General features: G+C 37.6%; 2 protein-coding genes across 2 annotated transcripts; both read left to right on the top strand.

Moving 5' to 3' along the window:
• Positions 1 to 1,837: 1,837 nt before the first annotated feature.
• On the top strand, positions 1,838 to 16,063 carry ppp2r2aa (protein phosphatase 2, regulatory subunit B, alpha a). The gene is made up of 10 exons (XM_061730854.1): positions 1,838 to 2,235; positions 2,682 to 2,759; positions 5,247 to 5,344; positions 5,507 to 5,672; positions 5,851 to 5,963; positions 6,899 to 7,076; positions 7,937 to 8,101; positions 8,994 to 9,163; positions 9,291 to 9,382; positions 10,281 to 16,063. The coding sequence occupies exons 1-10, from the start codon at positions 2,229 to 2,231 to the stop codon at positions 10,558 to 10,560; spliced, it is 1,347 nt and encodes a 448-aa protein (XP_061586838.1). The 5' UTR covers positions 1,838 to 2,228; the 3' UTR covers positions 10,561 to 16,063.
• Positions 16,064 to 17,271: 1,208 nt separating this feature from the next.
• On the top strand, positions 17,272 to 23,127 carry bnip3la (BCL2 interacting protein 3 like a). Its single transcript, XM_061730853.1, has 6 exons — positions 17,272 to 17,361; positions 20,148 to 20,415; positions 20,517 to 20,598; positions 20,677 to 20,783; positions 20,899 to 21,048; positions 21,351 to 23,127. Exons 1-6 carry the CDS (start codon positions 17,310 to 17,312, stop codon positions 21,397 to 21,399), a joined length of 708 nt encoding a protein of 235 aa, XP_061586837.1. The 5' UTR covers positions 17,272 to 17,309; the 3' UTR covers positions 21,400 to 23,127.
• Positions 23,128 to 23,245: the final 118 nt, after the last annotated feature.

Raw genomic sequence — 23,245 nt, 5'->3', positions numbered from 1 at the left:
AAGTGGAGGCCTGTGATGGACTAAACCACCTGTCTAGAGTGTACACAATGACAGCTGGCATAGGCCCCATCATGAGCACAAAAAACGCATATGGATGATAAAATGGAAATTTGTTTGTCAAGATTGTTTGACATTTAAACCACACCATTTACAGAAATACGGTTCTTTCTTAATAAATGTGTTATCAGTACAGTACATCAGTACAAAATTTAAGCTTCCATATTAATCCCCTTTTCTAAGCTTCAGATGGGATGTTTGCAATCACTGCAAGGCAAAAATTTGAAGAGTTTGAGAGGGATTTTTATTCTTAGGTTTTATGAAATAAATTCTGATATAATGCACAACAATTGAAGGACGGGTAAACGATTTTTGGATTATGTGAGGTGTGGTAATAATCTAAACAAAAGAAAAATCAACAAAACTTGAAGACGAGCTCCTCCTTTGCCCTCTCTTCAGCCAGTGCTCCCCCAGTAAAACATGTCCCATCATGAACTCTCCCAGATGATCTTGCTTTGACTTGCTGACATGATAACAGTATCAGCACCTGTGATATTCCTTTAACTACAAACTACAAAAAAATTAGGCTGGACCTAATTATGGACAAATCACAACACAATCACTGGATGTCCTACACAGTAAATTACTTCTTTCTTTCTTTTTTAAAATGTCTGTTTTAGAAAACCTACCTTGAACCAGAAAAACCCAAACTCTTGTGCTGCAGTGACAGGAAAACAGCAGTGCTGATTTTTCTACTTGTCAGGCAGTTTGCTTCTTTTTTTTTTTTTACTCCATTTTAACCACTGTGTTTTAAATATATTCTAACTTTAACAATTATATTTAATGTGTACTTTATAAGGGGTCTAAGCAATGATAGTTGAAAAATGTACCATATTTGTTTTTGATGATATAGTTTTATTAGTGTTGTTGTTTTTTGGGATTAGGAGTAAATTTCAGTCTATTACTTTGAAGTGTGGGAGTAAAACTATGGCAAATAATATGATATTATCAAGGTATTGTAAAAAGTAATCTAATCTCAAAATGTTTTCATTAAATCAAACTTAAATATTGCAAATACTGCAAAACATAATTATAATAATAATATAAAAAAAATCAGAGATCCAGTTCGTGTTTTAAAACAAAGAAAGAAATTACAAATCTTGTCAGCTATTGTTCTCATTTCAAATAAAAATTAATATTAATTCAGTAATTGTAATGAAAAAAAAAACACATTAAATTATTATATTTACAACTTAAAAAAATGGTAATATGCCAAAATGTTATTTACAATGCAAAACACTTAAAATCAAATCAAAGCGAGTGAATCTGTACAAACACATTTTGGCAAAAACGGCTACAAAACTCAAATAATGTATATATTAAGTAGTGCTTTCAAAAATGGTTCAAATCATTGAAATGTAATTAAAAAGTAATTAAATTAAAAAAAATAAAAAAGTAATTAAATTAAAAAGTAATCCCTGCCATGTAACATAAATACTATTACAACCTTTTTTTTTAAAATGTAATCACAGTTGATTGTTTTAGTTTTCTTGTTTTTTTGCAATCTGGTAAAGTATTCACACGTACTTATACTCATTCATAACCCAACCCAACTACAGACTAAACCACATAAAGAGTGTTGTTTCCTGTGCTACAACAGCAGTCAATGGCATTTATTCCAGTATTTCTGGCTGCAGTTTAATTCCTCTCTCAGTGCGCGGGTTAGTTCGATTTCCTTCACTGAAACAATGCACATGGGCGGGATGCATCCATTACTTGGTTTTTATAAAGAATATCTCAATTTATTTTAAAGTTAGAAAATTAAATCACAAAAAAGCCAGTAAAACGTAAAGCTGTCTGCGGTCACTTAAAAGGACACTCTTCGCTGACTACTTGAGTGAAAAGTTTCCGGAGCAGCAGCACCATCTCTGCTCTCTGATTCCTGCCGTGCGCCGCCCGCGCGGCGCCATTTTGAGAGTGTTAGCAGGGAGGAAGAGGCGGCGGCGGCGAGGGAAACCTCAAAGTAGAGTGCAAAGTCTGCGGAGCGCTAGTGAGGGCGGTGGGCTGCTTTCTTGGTGCAAATCTGCTCCACGTTGTCTGATCAATCGAGAGCGAGCAGTTCTGGGGCTAAATAAGCGCTAAAAGCATCCACTGTTGCTCGGTCAGAGCCTCCCAGCCAGCCAGACAAGCCGACCCGGGTCAGCGCTCCAGAGATCCCCGCCTGAGTCACCATGGCAGGTAGGACTACAGAATGGACACGGTGGAAATGTTTGCAGTGCATTCATTGTCGTGGTATCACCCTGTTATGAGCGATGGGTTAAGTATCTCTCAGTTGACCAGCTCAGGTTAGCTTCGAAGCTAAAGCCTGATTTATGGTTCTGCTTTAAATCGACGCAGAGCCTACGCACGTAGGGTACGCGGCGACGCGCACCGTACGGCGCGCGTCGCCGCGTACCCTACGGCGTAGGCTCTGCGTTGGTTGTGACGCGGAACCAAAAATCAGCCTTGAAGAGATGCCTGTGCAATTTCCTGGCTGTATCCATGTGGGTGTTTCACAAACTAAAATGTTTAAACTGCCCCACAGAAGTTGTTCCTGCAGCCATTCATTTCAGGCATCATAGTTGGCCTCCAGAGCGTGTTAAAGTAGTGTTTGGTGTTAAATAAGCTGGGGCTTGTGTGTGCAGGGCCCGGCGGTGGGAGCAGCGATGTGCAGTGGTGCTTCTCCCAGGTCAAGGGAGCCATGGATGATGATGTCGTTGAGGGTGAGTACTGACCCAGACCCTTATGTGTGTGCTTCTGTACAGGTTTCTTTCATTTCTTAACTCGTTTTAACTATTTAAATATAATTGCAAATCTCTTAAAACTTCCAAACACCAGGAAACTGGACCATATTACACCCGTCACTGGCTTCCAGTGAGTCAAAGGATAGAGTTTAAAATCTTACTGCTGGTCTACAAAGACCTGAATGGACCAAAAATACATGCTGGACCTCAGGAGTCAATATAAGTAATATAAGTTGTACAAACAATATCCCATGCACACTCACACACACTTATTTTTTTGTCTTTATTATTTATATATTGCGTTATTAGTTTGTCATCACTTTTGTGTAGTTATACTTTTTGTTTTTGTATGTTAATCTTGTGTTCTTTATAACACATGAAATTTTAATATCTTCGGTGGAGGCTTCAAATAAGCCCATTGGGTTTTTTGCCTCTTCCTGCACCTATAGTATTTATATTTGATATTTCCTGTATATTTTTTAAAAACTGTGCAAAACACTAAACTAAACTAAACTAGACCTGTTAGTTCCCTATGAAGCTCCCAGACCCCTGAGGTTCATCTGGATCTGGTTTGTTGTGTGTCCCAAGAACCAGAACCAAGCAAGGTGAGGCAGCATTCAGTTATTCTGCTCCTCACCGGTGGAACAAACTTCCTGTAGACCTGAGGTCTGCTGCAACTGTAGATCCTTTAAATCAGGCCTAAAACATTACTGTTTACTGAAGCGTACTCTTAAATGAAATACTTACCTGCTGTACTCTACTGCCCTTACTTTTTAACAACTTGTGCTTTTTATTATTTTACCTCTTTTCTTATCATTTTATTTCCTTTTATTTGTTATTTACTGTTGAATTGTGTCTTGCCGCTTTTAATGTTGATGTAAAGCACTTTCAATTACCTTGTGTTGAATTGTGCTATACAAATAAACTTGCCTTGCCTAAAACTGCATACTTTGAGCAGTAATCGGTGTCCACTGAAGTGAAATAATCAGTGGTGTGGCAATTGCTTCCTTGTAGCCCATTAGATATGTTAGGAACTGACAGCATTTTTTTTATAACTGGTGCAAAATATCCATTGACTTTTTTTTTTAATTAATGTGAGCAATTAAGTTAAGTTAAATTAAGCCATGAAAATGATTCTAGAGTAGCTTAGTGATCCAACGTTTCAAAGCATGGCAGCTTTACATGTCCCCATGAAAATTAAAATCAAGCACTAAAATACTACATAGTGAAAATATTTGACTACCGGTAAATGGCTGAAGAGCTGTTCGTAGTAAGCTTTGACTAAAAACAAGTTTAAAATAAAATAGAGCCTCTCCTTGTGTCAACATAGCAAATACTAGATGAGGTTTAGATTCGACATCACAGTAGTAGTATTATTTTAATCCTGAATTTACAGTATTCTCCCCCTGCCACCATTTGTTTTATACAGTAGCTTGTATGGCGTTAGGTCGTATCAGGCACATTGTGTGCTGTGTTCAGAGTTAAAAAAAAAAACAACCACATTGTCCACTTCAAGGATTGCAGCAGCTCAGAATAATGCTAGTCTGTTAATGGGGAGTGATTGTTGTGCTGTAAGATTTCTTTACAAAAAAGTTGGATGGGGACGGAGAGCTGTTTGTTTACCCCCACATTAGGTTTCACTGTGCTAGAACTCTTCATGTTCACCTGTCACATGTGGGATGAAGTTATGTTTATACTGCCAACAAAGCCTGTCTGATCAGAAGATTTCTGACTAACTGTGTACACTATAATTTCCAAGTGATCAGATCGGATCCTTGCTGATGTTTCCTAATCTATACGGTTGATATGGTAACATATGTAGTAGAAATATAATCAAACCAAAATGGACACTAGCAAATAGACTTATTTTCACAAACATTTATGTGGAGCCCTGATTCAAGTTTTCTATGAGTTACAAGATAGTGCCAGTGATGGAGGGTGCTTCTGTGTACTTATTTATTTTAGGGAACTGATATGCGAGTACAGCAGGGTGCATGGTCCAGCCGGGTACGCTGTTGGCTAACAGACAGCCAAGGCTAGTTAATGGAGGATGCCCTCATTACAAAAATAGTACAAAACTGTTCAGATTGAGATGCAACTGTGCAAATCAGATTGGGATTGCACGTGAAACTGCCTGCATATTGTGGTTTGAATCTCATGTGGGGGAAGGAAGAAAAAAAAATCACATTTCATGTGGATTTTGGCTCCTCTGACTTTCAACAAATCTACCTAGACAGGAAGTGGTTTTTGCTAAAAAATTGGATTTGTGCCAGCAGCATGAATGTTTGCTCTAAGCAAAAGCAAACATCAAGCGTCTTTCAATCTGCTCATCGTGTATACTTGAAATTAAATCACCTTTCAACCAGAAGAGCCTTGCAGCGAAGCAAAAATATTTTTACATTTATAAATTATACATCTTCAATGGAGTTGCAAACATTCAAATAATTATTGTACATTTATCAACAGCTGACATCATATCTACTGTTGAATTCAACCAATCTGGGGAGCTACTTGCTACTGGGGACAAGGGAGGTCGTGTTGTCATCTTCCAGCAGGAGCCGGAGGTATGTTCATGTACCATCGTTTATAAAATAAATGCATTTATGTTTAAGAGTTCTGTAGTTTTGTATCCTGAAACATGCCTGTCTGCTACAAGCATGAACTTACTATTTAAAAAAAAAAAAAGTCAATATTCTACTCTTAAGCTAAAGTCTGTTGTTGTTTAGAGCAAGAACCAACCTCAGTGTCGAGGGGAGTACAACGTTTACAGCACCTTCCAGAGCCACGAGCCTGAGTTTGACTACCTGAAAAGTCTCGAGATTGAGGAGAAGATCAACAAGATACGATGGTTACCTCAGAAGAATGCAGCTCATTTCTTGTTGTCTACAAATGGTTTGTAAACTACTGCACTTAAATGTTTTTCACTCTGTGGTAGAACTCAATTTGTGATTATTTTCTTATTTTTTCATCTGAACCTTTTCACATACTCTCTGAAGACTCAGCCGTAACTTTTGTGCATATTCAATTGTCATTGGAGATAACTGTTATTTGCTGTTTTTCTCACCGGCAGATAAAACGATTAAACTGTGGAAAATTAGTGAGCGTGATAAGAGACCAGAGGGTTACAATTTGAAGGAGGAGGATGGACGATATAGAGATCCCAATACCGTCACAACACTACGGGTATGTATCAATTGCTTTTTCACATACAAAAACATTTAGGCCTACAGTAAAAGATTGGGCCCAAATTAATAGGATAGGATATTATAGAGTAAACTAAATGTTTTCTATGAGATTCTATAAACTTATTTCCACTTCTTCAAGCTTTTGAATTATGGGAATTCTTTTTTTTTTTCTAAATTCTTCTGTAGTTGATGGAGAAACGAAGAATGCATAACTTTTTTTTTGCTTATTTTTTGTTATTGTGGTCATATTGTGCTAATTTTCAGACATGTTTTAATCCGTGGAATCGCAAGAGTAGCTCTGCACAAAGCATAACTCCAGAGGGACACAGTTCAGTTAACCTTATGTAAGAAAGAGCCAGGGAATTTGTAAAGTTCTAGAACCCTAACGTCTGCAAAGCTGCAAATTCTGTTTCTTGTGCACTCTGTAAACAAGACGGTTATAACCTTTTTTTTTTTTTTAAGTGTCAAGTGTGGTTGTTGATCTGATGTTGTATTTACCTTATTATAATTGTTGGTAAAGACCAGAACATTTTCTTGTGAATTGGTTTTCCACATGACCGTAAGTGTCTGGTGACTTGCCGTGTCCATCAAAAAAAATAAAAAATAAAGACCACCCAGCTTTAGGTTTTACTACATATTGTTCTCTTAATGTGTACCTTGTAGTTTGAGAAGAACTGATCTACATATAATCGTCAGTTTTCTAATATTCTGTTGATCGCTAGTCTGAATATAAAGGCCAGATCTCCTTCCTTTGTGTCAAAGATAATATTTTTGTGTCTCAAAATGTAGATTTTCAGAAGAACCCCATTTGTCTTCACACACCTCAATATTTGGGACAATTTCATAAATGAAAATGAAACATAAAGTCAAAAATTGTTAAAAAAATATATATATAATAATAAAAACCCTCTCTATTTTTCTCTCTACACCTAGGTACCAATATTCAAACCCATGGACTTGATGGTGGAGGCGAGCCCGAGACGAGTGTTTGCAAATGCTCACACCTACCATATCAACTCCATCTCGGTCAACAGTGATTGTGAAACCTACCTGTCAGCCGATGACCTGCGCGTTAACCTCTGGAATCTGGAGATTACTGATAACAGCTTTAGTATCCTTCTGTTGGTGTTTCCCCAAAGCCACCCCATATTTCATCCCAAACTTTAATCCTGTCTCCTGTAATAATAATATGTGGTTTTGCAATGATAGTAACAGAAAAATGCACACCTGCCCGTCCCACGTTAGTATGACTTTGCACTATTCTGTCTTCCTCTGAAACTCACCGGTTTTATAACCTTTTTTCTGCAACATATTAAATTGTTGAATTGGGCTTTTATTGATTAGCACAAATCAATTGCTATGAGTTTGTCTTTTAAAATATAGTCTAAATGTTAAATGGACACCCAACAGAGATAAGCAAATGTGCTATTTGGTCTCTCTTGAATTATGGTGTTATATGTTACATATCCACTAGATGTCACCAAAGTCAGGGCGTTTGAACTTCCTCCTATTTTATATAGCTGTGTATACTGTCTGTACGTCCTGTCTGTACGTCCCGTCTCCTTACTTCAGTGATGTTGTGGTCGAAAGATCAGTATCAGCTCAACATCATGCATGTCTTCATTCCTAAAACAGACCTAGAGGAGTTTTTTTTTTTTTTTTTTGACAATTTTTAAGTGTTCCAGATGCTTGCTCTAAACATGTCTGGCATTTGTGATGTAGAACATGGCACATTATGTGAATTTATGAATTAGAGTAAGACTGAAAATGTATGTTGTCACAAGCGCCTATTTATGCTCTTCAGACACATATGACATGCAGTGATAAAGCGTAAGGAACAAACACACAGATGATGCATTTGTGTCACGTGTTCATAAATTAAGAGTGGTCCCCTGCTTTTCATTATGTTTTTATATATATATTTTTCTTTTTCAAGATGTAAAAAAAGTCACCTTAACATTTGCTCTTCAGATATTGTTGACATAAAGCCAGCTAATATGGAAGACTTAACAGAAGTGATCACGGCTGCAGAGTTCCACCCCAACCAGTGCAACACGTTTGTCTACAGCAGCAGCAAGGGAACCATCCGCTTGTGCGACATGAGGGCATCAGCACTCTGTGACACCCACGCCAAACGTAACTCAGCTTTGTTAATGCTGTATATGCAACCAGTTAAAAGTTTGGACACAATTTCTCAATAATTTAAATGAGAAATTGTGTCCAAACTTTGGACTGGTACTGTATAGGCCAAGTTGTTTGGCAGAAATTTCAGTGTGTTGTATTTAAAACAAATTATTGTTTTCATTCCCCACAGGAGCCTAAATGATTCAATTAATTTTCAGTGTGGGTATTCAGTAATAATATACTAGTTGTATAGTAAGGATGCTTCAAATTGCAAAACCATATTAGGCAAGGCAAGATTATTTGTATAGCACAATTCAGCAACAAGGTGATTCAAAGTGTCTTACAGAGACATTAAAACATCACATAGCAAAAACTAAAAAGAATAATTTTACATTTTAACAAAAAGAAAAAAAGAGCAATCAATAAAGGCAGCAGTTAAAATATGATCACGTTTTGAAACTCAAGCTTAAAAGTAACAGTGGAGATTTGGGATTTTATTCAAATGCTGGTGGGGACAGGTGCGTCCTCAACCTGGATTTAAATAAAATGGGTGTTTCAGCTGTTCTGACGCTTTGGGACGGAGTTTGTTCCAGACACGTGGAGCATAGAAGCTGAAGGCAGCTGCTCCACATCTGGGAGCTGATTGAAATGTTCATTATTGTAATTATGCCTTTTTTTTTTTAAATGAGAGCCTACAGTAGGTTGCCAAATCCAAAATGTAATGGTCTGTCATTAGCTATGGCAACATTTGCAAATACCTGAAAGGAACAGATTGGAAAGAGGTTTAGATGAAGTTATGCTCACACTTTAGTCAGAGGGCGAGCTTGTCTCCGCTAGAGAACACAAAACTGTGTAATGTACAGTTCAGAAAAATAGTTTTATATTATTTTTGTTTTCCTTTTAGTCTTTGAGGAGCCAGAAGATCCAAACAACCGTTCCTTCTTTTCTGAAATAATTTCATCAATCTCTGACGTGAAGTTCAGCCACAGCGGGCGGTACATGATGACACGTGACTACCTGTCTGTCAAAATTTGGGATCTCTACATGGAAAGCCGACCAGTAGAGACGTACCAGGTCTGTCCCTGACAATAAGAGTGTATTTTACTGATGCCAAGTATTTCAGGCACTTGCAACAATATTTTCCCTTCAACGCGACTGTTGGTAGGAACTCTGTTACATCCTCTTTGCTGTCTTTTAACAGGTGCATGAATACCTCAGGAGTAAGTTATGTTCACTCTATGAGAACGATTGCATCTTCGACAAGTTTGAATGCTGTTGGAACGGGAATGACGGGTGAGTTCTGTTTTAATTTACATTTCAATTTATTTTAATTCTTTTATGAAGTTTCCAGTTGAGGACAAGTTCCTTTTTTGGAGAGCTGTTGTAACAATTTAAATGGAAACAAGCATTAATAAACATAATCTTCCCTGATATGGAAAATGCATGCTTGCAGAAAACAGAAATATTGGGATACCCTCTACTGAACCCCAAACAAGCTTATCGCCTACTCTGGTTATCTGCCCAGTGCAGAGCGCAGGATCAGTGCCAGAGGGGCTGCACTCTAGGATTCCAGCCATCTTAAAAGTGAAAAAACACCCTGTGCGAAGGGCATTTGATTACATTAACTGACATGGCTACGGGATCATGTTTGATGAAAATCCTCTAAATTGTAGTTGGATGCTAGCTGATGAAGCATGAACTTAATGAAAAGTCATTTTTATGAGCATGGTAGATTTGGGGGAAAATATGGTATACACCTTACTGCTGTATGTGTGTGTGTTAATAGTCTGTAATTCCTCTGTTTCTTTCTATTCCTGTGCATGTTTGGCTTCTTTCTGCACCGTTTTAATTGTGATTGCTTTTTACAAAAGGTTCCACTGTCATTTTCATCAACATCAGCATTCACATTGGTTCATTCAAATGTCACAAATTGTCCCAAATTTGTGACACGGTTAGAAGTTTGTCTCTCCTCAGTTGCAAAACAACAGCAATCTTTGAATCTTTCACTGGCTCAAACGCATATAACTTTTTGATCGTTTTTATATTTTTCATCTTTAAAAGCAGAAAATCACGCACCAGATACTGTTCTTACAGGGGATATTTTCTTCTAAGTGGCATTTCCCAGGACTTTGTTTGACATCGATATTGACCAGTGCTCAAACTGCTGCTCACAGACTTGTCTTCTCCACAGTGTTGTGATGACGGGTTCCTACAACAACTTCTTCAGGATGTTTGACAGAAGTTATCAGCAGGATGTGACCTTTGAGGCATCGCGGGAAAACAGCAGGCCAAGATCAGTACTGAAGCCTCGCAAAATAAGCACAGGTGGGAAGCGCAAAAAGGATGAGATCAGTGTAGACAGTCTGGACTTCAACAAGAAGATACTCCACACTGCCTGGCATCCTCTGGACAACATCATTGCTGTGGCGACCACCAACAATCTGTACATATTCCAGGATAAGATGAACTAGCATTTGCTGAACCTCTATGACCCTGGTTTTTGCTTGCGCCTCATTGCCCTGATATATACAATAAACCCAAATGATTAGGAGCCAGTTTTTGGCTAAATTCAAAATCTCGATAATTTCTAAGTAACAAAACCGACTTTGTGAAACAAAAAAGTGATGGCATCAACAGTAGATTCAGGAAGGCCATCACAAGCGCATCTTTAAATGCAAAGTGCAAGTTTAAACGTGCAGGGTGAGATCTGAGTCCAGACCAGGATTTAGGGCCGTGGGTTTCCCGTTTCCACCATTAAGAGCAGTCCAGTCATTGAACCACCATTTGCAACCCTACTACATCCCAAACCAAAGGGAAGATATTGTTTCATTTTACATTTGTGCCATAGTGACATGATTTATTCATCTGTCATAACAAACAGTTAGGTTTTTGTAGCTAACATGTTTTACTAGTTTGAATAGGGACATTTCTTCAACTGTTTTTATGCCTCTCATATGTCATTCAGTTCTTGTTTGTATTTACCTGAAACGCTTCTAATACAAGTTGTCAACACTCCATATTGTCCATTAACTGTAAAGTTGCCCACTTCTCTCACCTCCTCCTTTCCTTGAATGTACAGTTTGATTATGCTGTTAAAGGTTAAATCTAAAACATGTTTTGTCATGTTTTAGCTTATCCTCTGAAAGTGGTATATACCTGACTACTAATATTTGTCCACAGTGCACAAATGCATATTAGAAGTAACTTAAAAATTCAAAGCATGGACTTCTTGTTGAAGAAGCTGCAGCTCTCAGTCCCAAATATGATAGGATGTACAGCAGTTTTGACAGTGCCCTTAGCTGATTATGTAATAATATTATTTGGCAAACTCTTTAAAAAAAAATAGATCATATGCCAAATTGATGCAAGCACCTGTCCGTCCATTAGGACGGGTCAAGTCAGAGCTACAGTGATATTTGCCATTTGAAGATGAACAGGAAGCTCATTAAAATGTAATGCCGATGTGTTCAGTTGTTGGTGGTCAGATTGATAAAAAAGAATTGCATGTCTGATTGGAGGCATAGTTGCGTGTTATGCTAAAATTGAATGAAAGTCACTTGGATGAGTAAGTCCGACGCAGCAGTTTACAAATGCAATAGCTTTTAACCCACCACGGCCCTAATCTATGATAATGAAGCATCCCAATCATTTGAGGAACTTTCGAGGAACTTTTTTTTTTCTTTTTTTTTTTTTTTTTTGATAAATGGTCTGATGTCTGCTGCAGCTTGACCCAACTGCAATAAATGTTCAATAAGCAATTCCCTTTCTTAAGCTTCCTTTAACATGCAAGATGTTCCTTTAAGTGAAATTAAATGTATGCATTTTGGAAAAGGTTGGCACTGATTTATTAATTTCTAACGAATAGCCAAAAGTGTTAAACTGTCAGTGTACTCCTTTTAACAAGGACACTAGACTGGCAGACACTTGTCAGGTATAGTGGTTTTGGATGTAAAATAGGAATTAATCATGCCAAAATAATCAGTCTTGTACAATGAAGTTATTTAATGTTGTCTTAGAGGCAAGGTGACTTTGGTTCTGCCAGTCACCCCTGCACTTGTGTTGACAACCATATAAAGCTCAGGATATAAGCGTATTTATGTGAAAGGCTGTGATGATGTGAGGTGGCCATGTCCTATTCTCTTAGTCTGTGGCACCAGAACCGAGCTCTGCTGCTGGCGTCCACACAGCGCCTGTGGGCTTGTTGCAGATGGATTGCTTTAACCTCTGAATTCATTTTCTTTTTATATATATAATATATATATATATATATTATATTATATAGTGTGTGTGTATATATTATATAATATATATATATATTATATATATATATACCCGTGTGTGTGTTTTGTACTGTACCTGATTTAAAAAAAAAAAAAAAAAAAAAGGTTAACCACTATAGCTGATTTATTTTTGTATAAATGAATGCAATAGGATTACAGTCTAATCACTGTTTAGTGACTCAGATTAACTGCAGATGGAGGTTTTTTTTTGTTTGTTTTTTGTATTTTTTGATGAGTACACATTTTTGTGGCATGGAGGGTTTATTGTAAGAATGCCCGAAAAGTATTTGTAGGTGTCACTACTTGTAGTGATAAGCACTATTACTTTTTTTTTCTTTCTTTTTTTATGAATTTACTTGGATCTTAGGGTTACTTTTATGTGCCATGGTTTTGCATTATGAATATTTTTCTTGCTATGAAAGACTTTGTCTTTGTTGGGTCTACATGGGAAACACAAGTCCTCTAAAGCTAGTCAAGCCAGTTGACTAGGAAGAGTTACGGTTTTGAACTATAAAATGCCTTCTGTAGATGTGTTTGATACATGCATACGTACATATAAAAACAATTGATCAGTGAATATCTTTGTGTGCAGATTGTTAAAGTGAAGTACACAGACCAAAATGTAAAATAAATAACTTTCTGTGCAACAAGCCAGCCTTTTTCACACAGCCCATTAAAGGTGGGACTGTTGCTCTTTGGTAACCTGTTTGTAAGCACAGGGGCTGAATGTGGAGGACTAGGTTAATGATCTGCTGATACGCCTAGTCATCTGTTAAAGTTAGTAACAGGACTGGAGTGGCCAGTGTGTGTCAAGTGGAAGGCACAAGCTGCTTTTACAAACTGCTGGTTTTCCTCAGCTGATAGCAAACGGCAAGCAGTGCCAGCTCACTGTTGAGACAGGATTCACATGAGGATATTTCAGGGTTGAACGATCTTCATCTTCATTCAGTTTGAATGGTTGACTTCCTTTATTGAATTAAATTCTGAGTCTCTTGCTTCCATTGTCAAGCATATGCTGTCGTAGAAACTGAAGACAATAAGGTTTAAAAAGTGCCAGCCATTAAAATCATTTGACCAAATGCATATCTGATCTGATTAACTATCACTATGACTCCAAACTCTAGCCCAGCCCACCTTTGAGCATTACTTCATCATGTCTGTGTGAATCCACCCTGATTTGGGAGTGACTGTGCTTCTAACTAGAGAAAGGAACTGCACCAATTTAATAAAGAAGTATTTTATGTTTTGTGCCAATATGGCATGGCTGCTGTATGAAAAGGGGTAATGCTTTATTCATATTCTCTATAAATACATGTCTGTGAGCAGGTATTTCACAGATGCCACTAACAACTGCTTCATTTCAAACATCCCAGCACAGTGTCATGTCTTACTGCAAAACTTTGTGAATCTGAACTTGTGCACAAAGTTTCTTGATCCATAACTGTAGTTTAATGGGCCGTAAGTGTTGAGCACATAAGTCAAATAAAGGTAAATGTGTCAATCTGCCACCAGTCTCTGTATGGTGGTGTTAGAGCAGTTAAACTGTCAACTGTCAGTCTCAGGGCTATAGGTTCTGACTTCTAACAGAGATGCTTTTCTAATCCTGCATATATTTTTTTTTTGGTGCACAATCTTTAAAACAAATGTCTGTTTTGTAATCCAAGACTGTCAGTTGTGTTATTTACCTCGTTTCACAGATGTGTAAACCTTAAAATGTAACACTTTTGTCCCATTCGATATTCAAAGCTGATATAAAAGAAGGCATAAATGACACGGCGCATAGTGGTACAACAGAATTAGCAAGGATGTTTGAATTATTTAGAAACAGTCATGGATTTTTATTAAAAATAGAAAATTAAATGACAATTTAACAAATCTCTTTCTGTTTCCCCTTATAATCCTCATACACCAGCTGTTTTCCAAAGGCTGATATAAACCATAAAGATGTTCAGGAGAGTCTCTGTTGCCTTTCTTTTATAGCACTCAGGAATAAGATAATCAAATATATAGTCAGTACAGCAGAAATAAATGTGTTATGTCACGTATACAGAACAATATATTAACCACCTAGTCTAATTTCATTCATTTAGTCTCCATGGTTACAAAATTATTTCTCAGAATTATGATAAACTGATTAACGGTTTCTGCTATGAGGTGCTGGGTGATTTCTGCTGTGGATGCTTGAACTGCACCAACAAGCAGTCTGAGCTGAACTTGTATTAATCCAACGGCACTTCTTGGCTGTTAAATCACAGTTGTAATCTGGCTGTGATGAGTGTCTGTCTGGCCAAAAGTTTGTAAAAACTAGCAGGTGAAAATGGGTTGTTGGGGATCATCCACTGACCACAGTGACTTCAACTCGTTGGATGGGCACAAAGCATTCCTGTGTTGTTTATTACTTGTGTAGGTAGAAGGCATTTTGTTTTTCCTTCACGTTTAGTAGTACTTCAGTGTAGGAAGCAATCATCTTTCATCTGAAAATATGCTAAAAAAAAGCTTTTACTGCCTGGATTGACCACATTTTGTGAGCTTCCTTTGTTGCTGCAAGATGCATCCTCAGAACTAGGAAATGATTGCTGCATGTCGCTTTGCTTTTCTTTTTAAAAATTCTCCAGTTTATTAGCCTCTGGCGTACATCCTGTGATCATTCTTGTATTGATTCTCCATCCAGTCAGTGGTTTGGAGTGTTCACCATTTTATATTGTTTATTTTACTTAGGACTTCAAAGTAGTATTGTAGTATTTCATGTAAGGAAAAATGCTATAACTTCCAAAGTGCAACACTGGCTTTTAACAAATTAGTCCCATTGCAAATGCAATATGACATAATTGACTTGGCTTTCAGTTCACTGAGCCAGTTGAGAAAGTCTTCTCATTATTCCTCTGAATTTCAAGAAGGCAGTCTAACTTCTACAATATCTGGCATCCGAAGAACAAGTTCTGTGATAAAGGTGATGCACAGATGGATGGTGTAGTCAACTAGTTAGTGGCTGATGCCGGACTATTTATAATACTACACAGTTAAAGCCAATATCAGCTTACGTTTGTAATTTGTTATGGAATCAGTATTTCTGATGTGCCCAACAAGCCTTGAGCATGAACTTGATATAAACCTGATGTATAACTCCATGATTCAGTATTAAATGCTTAAGCCACTACTGTCTAACACATCTAACATGTCTCCATGCAAATCGCAGAATTTGCTTTACTCTGACTTTCAAGTTTCTGGTGCAAAAAAACTGCTCAGGGGAATTTTCTGCTGCTCAGTGGCCTAAACCTTATACGTTTTAAGAAAGTAATTTTTTCAGGAATCAAACAAAAAATGGTAATTTAGAGTTATATCTAACCTTTCTTTCTTTCTTTAAAAAAAAAAAAAACTAGATGTCTAATAGCCTTAGTATCTACCATCATCTTAACTTCCCCTTGTGCATCACAACATTCCAAGGAATGTTGTTAAATTGGAGTTATGTTTTCCACTTTCAGCAGCATAATAGACATGTAATATACTACAGGGGTTAAAAACAATGCACTTTTACTTTTGTGTTTTTTTTAGGGGCATTTGAATAAAGATTGCAAGAATTTTGATGGCCTGTTTTGAGGGAACAAACAATAAATGGTTAATTGTACTGTATTGTTTGTCAAATGGAATAAAGGACAATTAAAGATGAGACATAATAAAGGTTTTTACATTTTTATTTTGTCTGAAATAACTATCCTGTTTTATTTTTTTCGAAAAAAGTTTTTTTTTAAGATGTCAAAACCTGCTATTACTGCCTCCGCTTTTCTACCATTTTAAAAAGCTTGTACCACAAGTTTGATAAGGTGTATAATCTTTTTTTTTCTTTAAAAAAAAAAAGCCTTTTATGATAAACCATGCACATCTCGTAGGCTCTGCGTTGATTTAACGCAGAACCATAATTCAGCCTTTAGACTGTGTGCATTATGTTCATCAGATATTACCAGTAGTCGAGTTGAGGGGGGATGAGGAGGGATGTCATCCCCCCTGAAATAAAAACAGTCAAAATCATCCCCCCTGTAAAACTGCCATCCCCCATTTCCATCCCTCATGTCATTTCATCAATGAATGTGGTGTTACTGCTATTTCAACATTTAAAGTCATCACCAGAAAAATAACTTATTTGACAATTTTCACCTGTTTCAAGTACATTTTCACTTGAAATAAGTAGAAAAATCTGCCAGTGGAACAAGATTTATCTTCTCATTACAAGCAAAACAATCTTGTTCCACTGGCAGATTTTTCTACTTATTTCAAGTGAAAATCTACTTGAAACAGGTGAAAATTGTTGTTTTTTCCAGTGATGAGTCTTGTTTTAAGTGTAATGAGATTTTTTTACTAAAACGAGACATTTTAACTAGAAATAAGACAAATATTCTTGTTAAGATTTTGAGTTTTTGCAGTGATACATTTTACTTATCCTGTGAAGGACAGAGTCATATTGATAAATTCAGAAAACTGTTTTTTATTTTTGTGTTTTGATGTATTTGATGTAAGCCCAGTGGATATTTAAAGCTTACAGAAGGCTGCATTTAACTGCTGCTATGTCATTCCTGCAGTATTTCTGCAGGTGTTTTGGTCAGTTCTGTTATTTGTAATATATTATATTATTTGTAATCAGCACTATTATCTGTCCCCATATGATAAAATCCACCATCCCCCCTGACTTTTTTTTACAACTCGAGTACTGGATATTACCTATATTTAGGTGCACTTCTATACATTTACTAAACGTTATAACAGATCTTGAAATCATTTATATTTCTATCAAAACCTCATTTCGATCTTTGAATCGATAAAATCCAGATAGGCCATGTTGTCCCTAACTCATCAGATCAGAGCCCCAATGGTGGCGTCGTGGCTCTGCGCATGCGCAGATCACGGTCTGCCTGCGTCTCGTGCTGAACGTCAGAACTGTTGTCAACATGTCCACCGCTGCAGCTTCTACAAACAATAACGAAGAGCCGGGGCTCCAAGGTACGCTGCGTCGACAGCTAGTGCACGCTGCTTCTCTCAAATGCCATCTAACTGTGTTCTTTACCAATGCCTGTTTTGTTGAAAATATTATTGTACTGAAGGTTTTATTATAAAAGTTACATCGGGGGTGGAATTTCCTTCTTCTGGGAGGGGTGGAGGAGTCTTGCTTTACGTCATCGCTCGGTAGCCAATCACATTGCGCTAAGCGTTTGATTGACGGCCCAGGAGCCAATCACGCTTAAGAGTTTGCGATGGGCGGGCTTTAGCCAACATGAAAACAACTTTGGGACAAAAGGCGATGTGAATTTAGCATTTGTTTTGTCGTTTTGGGGGGGTTTCCTTTAGATATTGCGATAATAAAACGTATGACTCAGTCTCAGCGTGCAAACGTGTTGCCTTTATATTCAAAAGTCTTAATAACTGTCAATAGCAAAGGTCGGATGTTATCTCAAGTATCTGCGGCTGCGTTCCATTTACCTCGGAACTCGGAACTGGGAATGACGTCACAGCCGAGTTATCAGCGTTCCAGTTATAAAGTAGGTAAACAAGTTTGTAGTTCGCATATACCACATGAAAAATGTAAATTACACTATAGCAGCATATATATGCCAAACAATACTTGTATAGGACTGATTTAGTGTGACCAAAACTAGAATGAAGTGCTGGGAATTTTTACGGAGCTCTCGTCTACTGTTTACAACTGGGGCAGCCATCTTGGAATGTGAACTCGGGGGTGGTGAAGACTCTCCCACTTTCCCAGTGGGAAATCCCACTTCGAGGGGCGTTCCAGTTGAAAAATCCAACTGGGAACTGGGAAATCCCCACTTCCGAGGACAAATGGAACGCGGCATGCGTATAAACGATACATAAAACACATTTAAAAGACTGAAGTGTCCGTTCAGACTTTAACTGATTATAAAATCAGAAGTGATCAAAACAAAAGTTGATGTTTAATTAAAAAAAAAAAAGTGGGGCGTGTTTGGCTTCTTTTTGTATCAGCATCGGAGCTGGAACAGCGACATGTCTGGGCGAACAGTCTCTCATCGCACCACATTACGCAACATCCCACGAGAGCAGGGTGTCAAACTGGTAGGACAGTGTGCTCTCGATCAAGCTTTCATTGCGTGCGTGCTGCATAAAGCGAGATCAAAACAGGAATTGGACGTCTCATGCTGTCACAAGGTTTTCAGTCGGTGCTTGCACAAGCCTCACTGACTTTTAAGGGATTACATAACTGCTTGTGGGGCAGTGGCACACATAAATGGATGCACTGCACAGGCAGTTCATTTGTATGCAGTGTCAGAGGTGCAGGCAATGTAGGTCAGTTGGATCCATTAGAAAGAAGGCCTGTTTATATATAGTACACAGTCAGTTGTTTGTTTATGTATTTAAAACGTGGATCAAGGCAATGATACAATGTAGGTCAATGGAGAAAATAACTTATACACTAAAAAATAAACTTGGGATTTATGAAGAAATCTGGAAACCATTTGATCAATTTATTAAAAAAGGAGACATAGGGGCGCTTCTACGGGAGGACAATGCAGGGCAGGATACCTAAGAAGGAATCTGGAGGATGACAGGAAAAGGGTAATTTTTGATTATTTTGTTTAGGTTATGTATATGTTTAATTTCCTAGAGGTACCACTGGACTGTGTTGTTATTTGGTACTGTTATTAGGTACCAACTTTGGATTGTATAACAAGAAATATGTAAAGAGAGAAGGGATGTGGGATGGGATGGGGGGGGGTTAAAACTGTTAGGTCAGAACTAGATGTGAAATGTCCAAGGGCGTAGGTTTGGTCTCAACATTGGTAGGGACGATATAACAGCATAACCTGCATGTACACTTTTTTCTGGGGACGGGACATTAATAAGACCAAACAGATTGGGCTAAATTTGTCACGAATATGAACCTAATTAATTGATAGGCTAAATGATCAATGCAAAATAAATCTGTATTGACTTATACTATTGGTTCACCTGATACACGGTTCGATTCAAACTTTTGTTTTCAAAAACTACCAAAGAAACATTTTGAAAACTTCCAGAATATTCCAGGATTTTATTAGCAATTTAAATTGCAATATTTTAACATAACTTAAAATATATTAACATACACAATAAATACAAACTTATTAATAATCTCTTAACTACTACTTAACCTATATATGGAACTACATGTTAGCCTACATTGTCCTTCACCACAAGAGTAATACAGTACATTGCTTTAATTGGTTGTCTCTTTCACCTTCTTTTCCCTTATTTTCATCTCTAAAATGCATCAGTGGGTTGAGCAATTATGGAAAAAATGGTCAAGTCATCAGTCAATCAAACGTGCGTTTGAGGGAAAAAAATGGACCGGCAAATTCAGCAAGCGAAAAGGGGTAAATGTAAGTCTGAACATAATGAAAATAATTCACTTAATAATGGTAGGGTCAAATCTAACCATACAAAATTTGGGAAGACAATCTAAATGACCTTTATATCAGAACTCATTATATACTTCAAATAAGGTTGCTTAAAAGTTGGTGGGGACAATTTGAGCGTCCTGAAAAGTTGGTAGTGTTATGTCCCTATGCAAACCTACGCCCTTGGAAATGTCCTTTATTATAATATTCTGTTTGTAAATGAAAAAACAATAAAGATATTGTTTAAAAAAAAGAAAGAAGTCCTGTTTATATATAGTACACAGTCAGTTGTTTGTTTATGTATTTAAAACATAAAGATGCCTAATTTACCCCCACCCCCCCTTCCTTTGGCATCTTGATTACTACTTTACCAAGGTTCCTGGGTAGAGCTGGAGCTGAATGGGAATACAGGGGCTCAGGGAAGGCAGACTAACCTGCCGACACCACCTGCTGCAGACCAAATAAATGCCAATGCCGACATGAGTCAGACACTCCAGACCTTGGAAGTGGTTGAAAGTGACGAAACCCTGATAGGAGGACTGGAGCATGTACCATCATCCTCATCTATCCATAATGGAGACATGGAAAAGATTCTTCTGGATGCACAGCACGAGTCCAGCCCAAGTAACTCCTCCTGTGAAAGGTAATGGACATTCTTTGTTCTGTAACGCTAGCCAATATTACATATTTTCATCTAATAACTTATTGTTGAAGTGAAATGATGTGGAGCGAATATTCTCTCAGTCCTCACAGGCCACAGAGTCCAGAGCAGGATGATGGACAGATAACATTTGATGTGGAGATGTCCAGCCCAAGAGATAGTCAGGTAAGGCAACATATTTTATTCCTAAAGTTAACAACTATTTTGTTTTCCCTGCTAAGTGATTTACCTTTGTACATCCAGTCAGAAGAAGAGAATGCAGACAGGGATGGGGAGGATGATATATTGATGAACAAAGAAGTAGACTGGGTTGCAGACTGGTCCAGCAGACCTGAAAACATTCCGCCAAAGTAAGCAGGCGGTCTCCTTTTTACACATGCACTAGCATATCATGATTATATATGTTCAGTTACACCCTGAACTTTTTTCTTTTCCATGAATCGGTTGTGTGATTGTTCTTCTCAGGGAGTTCCACTTTAGGCACCCCCGACGCTCGGTATCTCTCAGTATGAGAAAGAGTGGAGTCATGAAGAAAGGGGGCATCTTTTCTGCTGAATTCCTCAAAGTTTTCATCCCTTCGCTGCTCATCTCACACATCTTCGCTCTTGGCCTCGGGTAAGTCTGAATTTATGAAGGCCTTGTCCTCCACAGCCTTGTCTTACATTTGGAAAACAATGAAAATGATTTCTCTGTCCCCTGCATACTGAGGAGGTGATGAAGGGGCAGGGAACCATGAGCTGTAAGAGTAGCTACTGATGCTTTTAAATTGCAACCATTCACTGGAATAAGATTTGAGTCACAGCAGGAAGATGCCTTAGATAAATGAAAATATAGGCTTTAATGTAATCTGTACTAATTTTGTATTGTTTTATTTGATTTAGACTGTTATTTAATATATTTTATGGCCTTTTTTCCAGGGTGTACATCGGGAAGAGAATTGCTACAGCCTCCACCAGCTCTTACTAAATAGAAAATGAAGTGTCTGGATGTGCTCCTGTCTCCAGTCTCTCAACCTCCCGTAGTCAAGCTCTGTCTCTGCATCTGTCGTGCACCCACGTTTCCTCTCCAGTCAGAATTAATTGGTGCCACGCTGTAGATGTATACTTATTATGTCATTGCACTCCATAAGATTTTGACACAGAGGGCCATATCATGGTATAAGCAGTCACTGACTTTAATCCAAGTCAAAAATATGCAACACAGGGTTGATGTCTGCTGGTTTCAGGCTGAAGTTTTGTCTTCCTGTGTTTGTGTTAAAGCACCAGAATTCTGTCCTTTGTCCCAAGCTGCAGCTTTCCTCTGGTGTTTTCAAAGGCAAAAATGAACCAATAATTAGTGCTAAATCTGCAGTATGAATTAATTAAATTGGCTGCGGGAACAGAAAGGACTTATCACCTCAATTTTTGAACTTAACATTCACGGTGCAGTGAATTCAGGGTAAAGGCTGGATTATGCTGCACCATGGGATCAGTTTTTTTAATTCTGCATATTTTTCAGGCCAGAAGTTGCATCATGTTAGCCCCAGAGGTTTTCCTGTTAAAAGCTTTGTTTTTTTTTTAGGGTTGAGAAGCTTAAGCATGAATCTGGTACACAGCTTGATAATTTTAATGTGAGGTCGATGGAGAGTTTTATCATAGTGGAACTCAGAGTGGAAGGTAATATACCAGGCCATATGCTATTTTTGCCTACATATCTTTTTCTTTTACACATAACAGCAGTAGCAAAGTGCCAAAATTTTTATCTTTCACCACTGCACATTGGTGATTTGTCTTAGTTTTTGTCAAATATTTAGGTATTTAAAAATGTAGATGTGAAAAAATAATTTAAGCTGTGATCTTCCCCATGTAATAGTCTCCTGTTAACATTGTATATTTCTTTATAAATTGATATAAATGTATATCATATCTGATACATTGTGGCAGTGTAAGTAATGCTTTCTTTCCTGTTGCTAAGTTGCCGAAGCTTCATTGACAGACACCACCAATACAGAGGAGGCTCTTTCTGAGGTGTCTTTTAAGAGTGTTATCTGACTTTAATGTAGATTTCACTGTTCAGTAATGTCACCGGATATGAAAAAATACATAATGCACGGTGTGGGACATCTGGAAAGAGAACAGACATCATTTCCTGAGGAAAATGCATGCATTTCTGTATATTGATGCTGATTGCACGACTCCTCTGAAAGTGTAAAATGATGACATAATTATATGAAAATCACTGACTATAAGGTACAATACTGGCAGTATTGTAATGAAAGCCCTCATCAAGGTTTTAATGCATGTTGTAATTTGTACTAACCCATAACATGTACATGTGGTCCCTACAGGCTGATGTACAGCTTATTGGCGTGCAATACAGACCATTGTGAAATTTGAATAAAGTTTGTACTGTATGCAGTTGCTGATGTATAAATACAGAGGGAGGAGATCTAGCCCCACTGAAATCAGTACATTGTTTTCTAACCATTAACAGGCACATATTAGAAGCTTCTGCAACGCTTAGAGCAGTGGGCTTTGTGAAATATACATTCTATTGAAAACTCAGACTGAGATGTGAACACAGTTGTAGTCTGTGGAGGTTAAATGACATGTTGCCTGTTTAACAAAGAACACAATGTAAGCCTGACTGACAATGTTTGTGATAATTGGGAGGCTTGGTGAATTTTCATAAACAATAAATGGCACTAGGTTACAACCCTGGTGGTAGCTGGCAATATTACCATGATCGCTCAAAAATAAATTTTCTCTTGCTTACTTGTGTGCTAAAAACCCCTCAGATGATTTTTTTTATGCATCTATGACGTTTACACCTG

The sequence above is a fragment of the Cololabis saira genome, chromosome 9 (genome assembly GCF_033807715.1).
Source record: "Cololabis saira isolate AMF1-May2022 chromosome 9, fColSai1.1, whole genome shotgun sequence".
In the NCBI taxonomy this organism is placed as follows: Eukaryota; Metazoa; Chordata; class Actinopteri; order Beloniformes; family Belonidae; genus Cololabis; species Cololabis saira.
The sequence above is the reverse complement of the archived record's forward strand: the minus strand, read 5'-3'. Positions and strand labels throughout refer to the sequence as shown.

Coding starts and splice junctions, on each gene's coding strand:
- ppp2r2aa (XM_061730854.1), top strand. Junction 5,345..5,506: donor TCTTCCAGCAGGAGCCGGAG/GTATGTTCATGT, acceptor GTTGTTGTTTAG/AGCAAGAACCAACCTCAGTG. Junction 9,164..9,290: donor GACCAGTAGAGACGTACCAG/GTCTGTCCCTGA, acceptor GTCTTTTAACAG/GTGCATGAATACCTCAGGAG.
- bnip3la (XM_061730853.1), top strand. CDS start 17,310: ATGTCCACCGCTGCAGCTTCTACAAACAATAACGAAGAGCCGGGGCTC. Junction 20,416..20,516: donor AGTAACTCCTCCTGTGAAAG/GTAATGGACATT, acceptor ATATTCTCTCAG/TCCTCACAGGCCACAGAGTC. Junction 20,599..20,676: donor CCAGCCCAAGAGATAGTCAG/GTAAGGCAACAT, acceptor TTGTACATCCAG/TCAGAAGAAGAGAATGCAGA.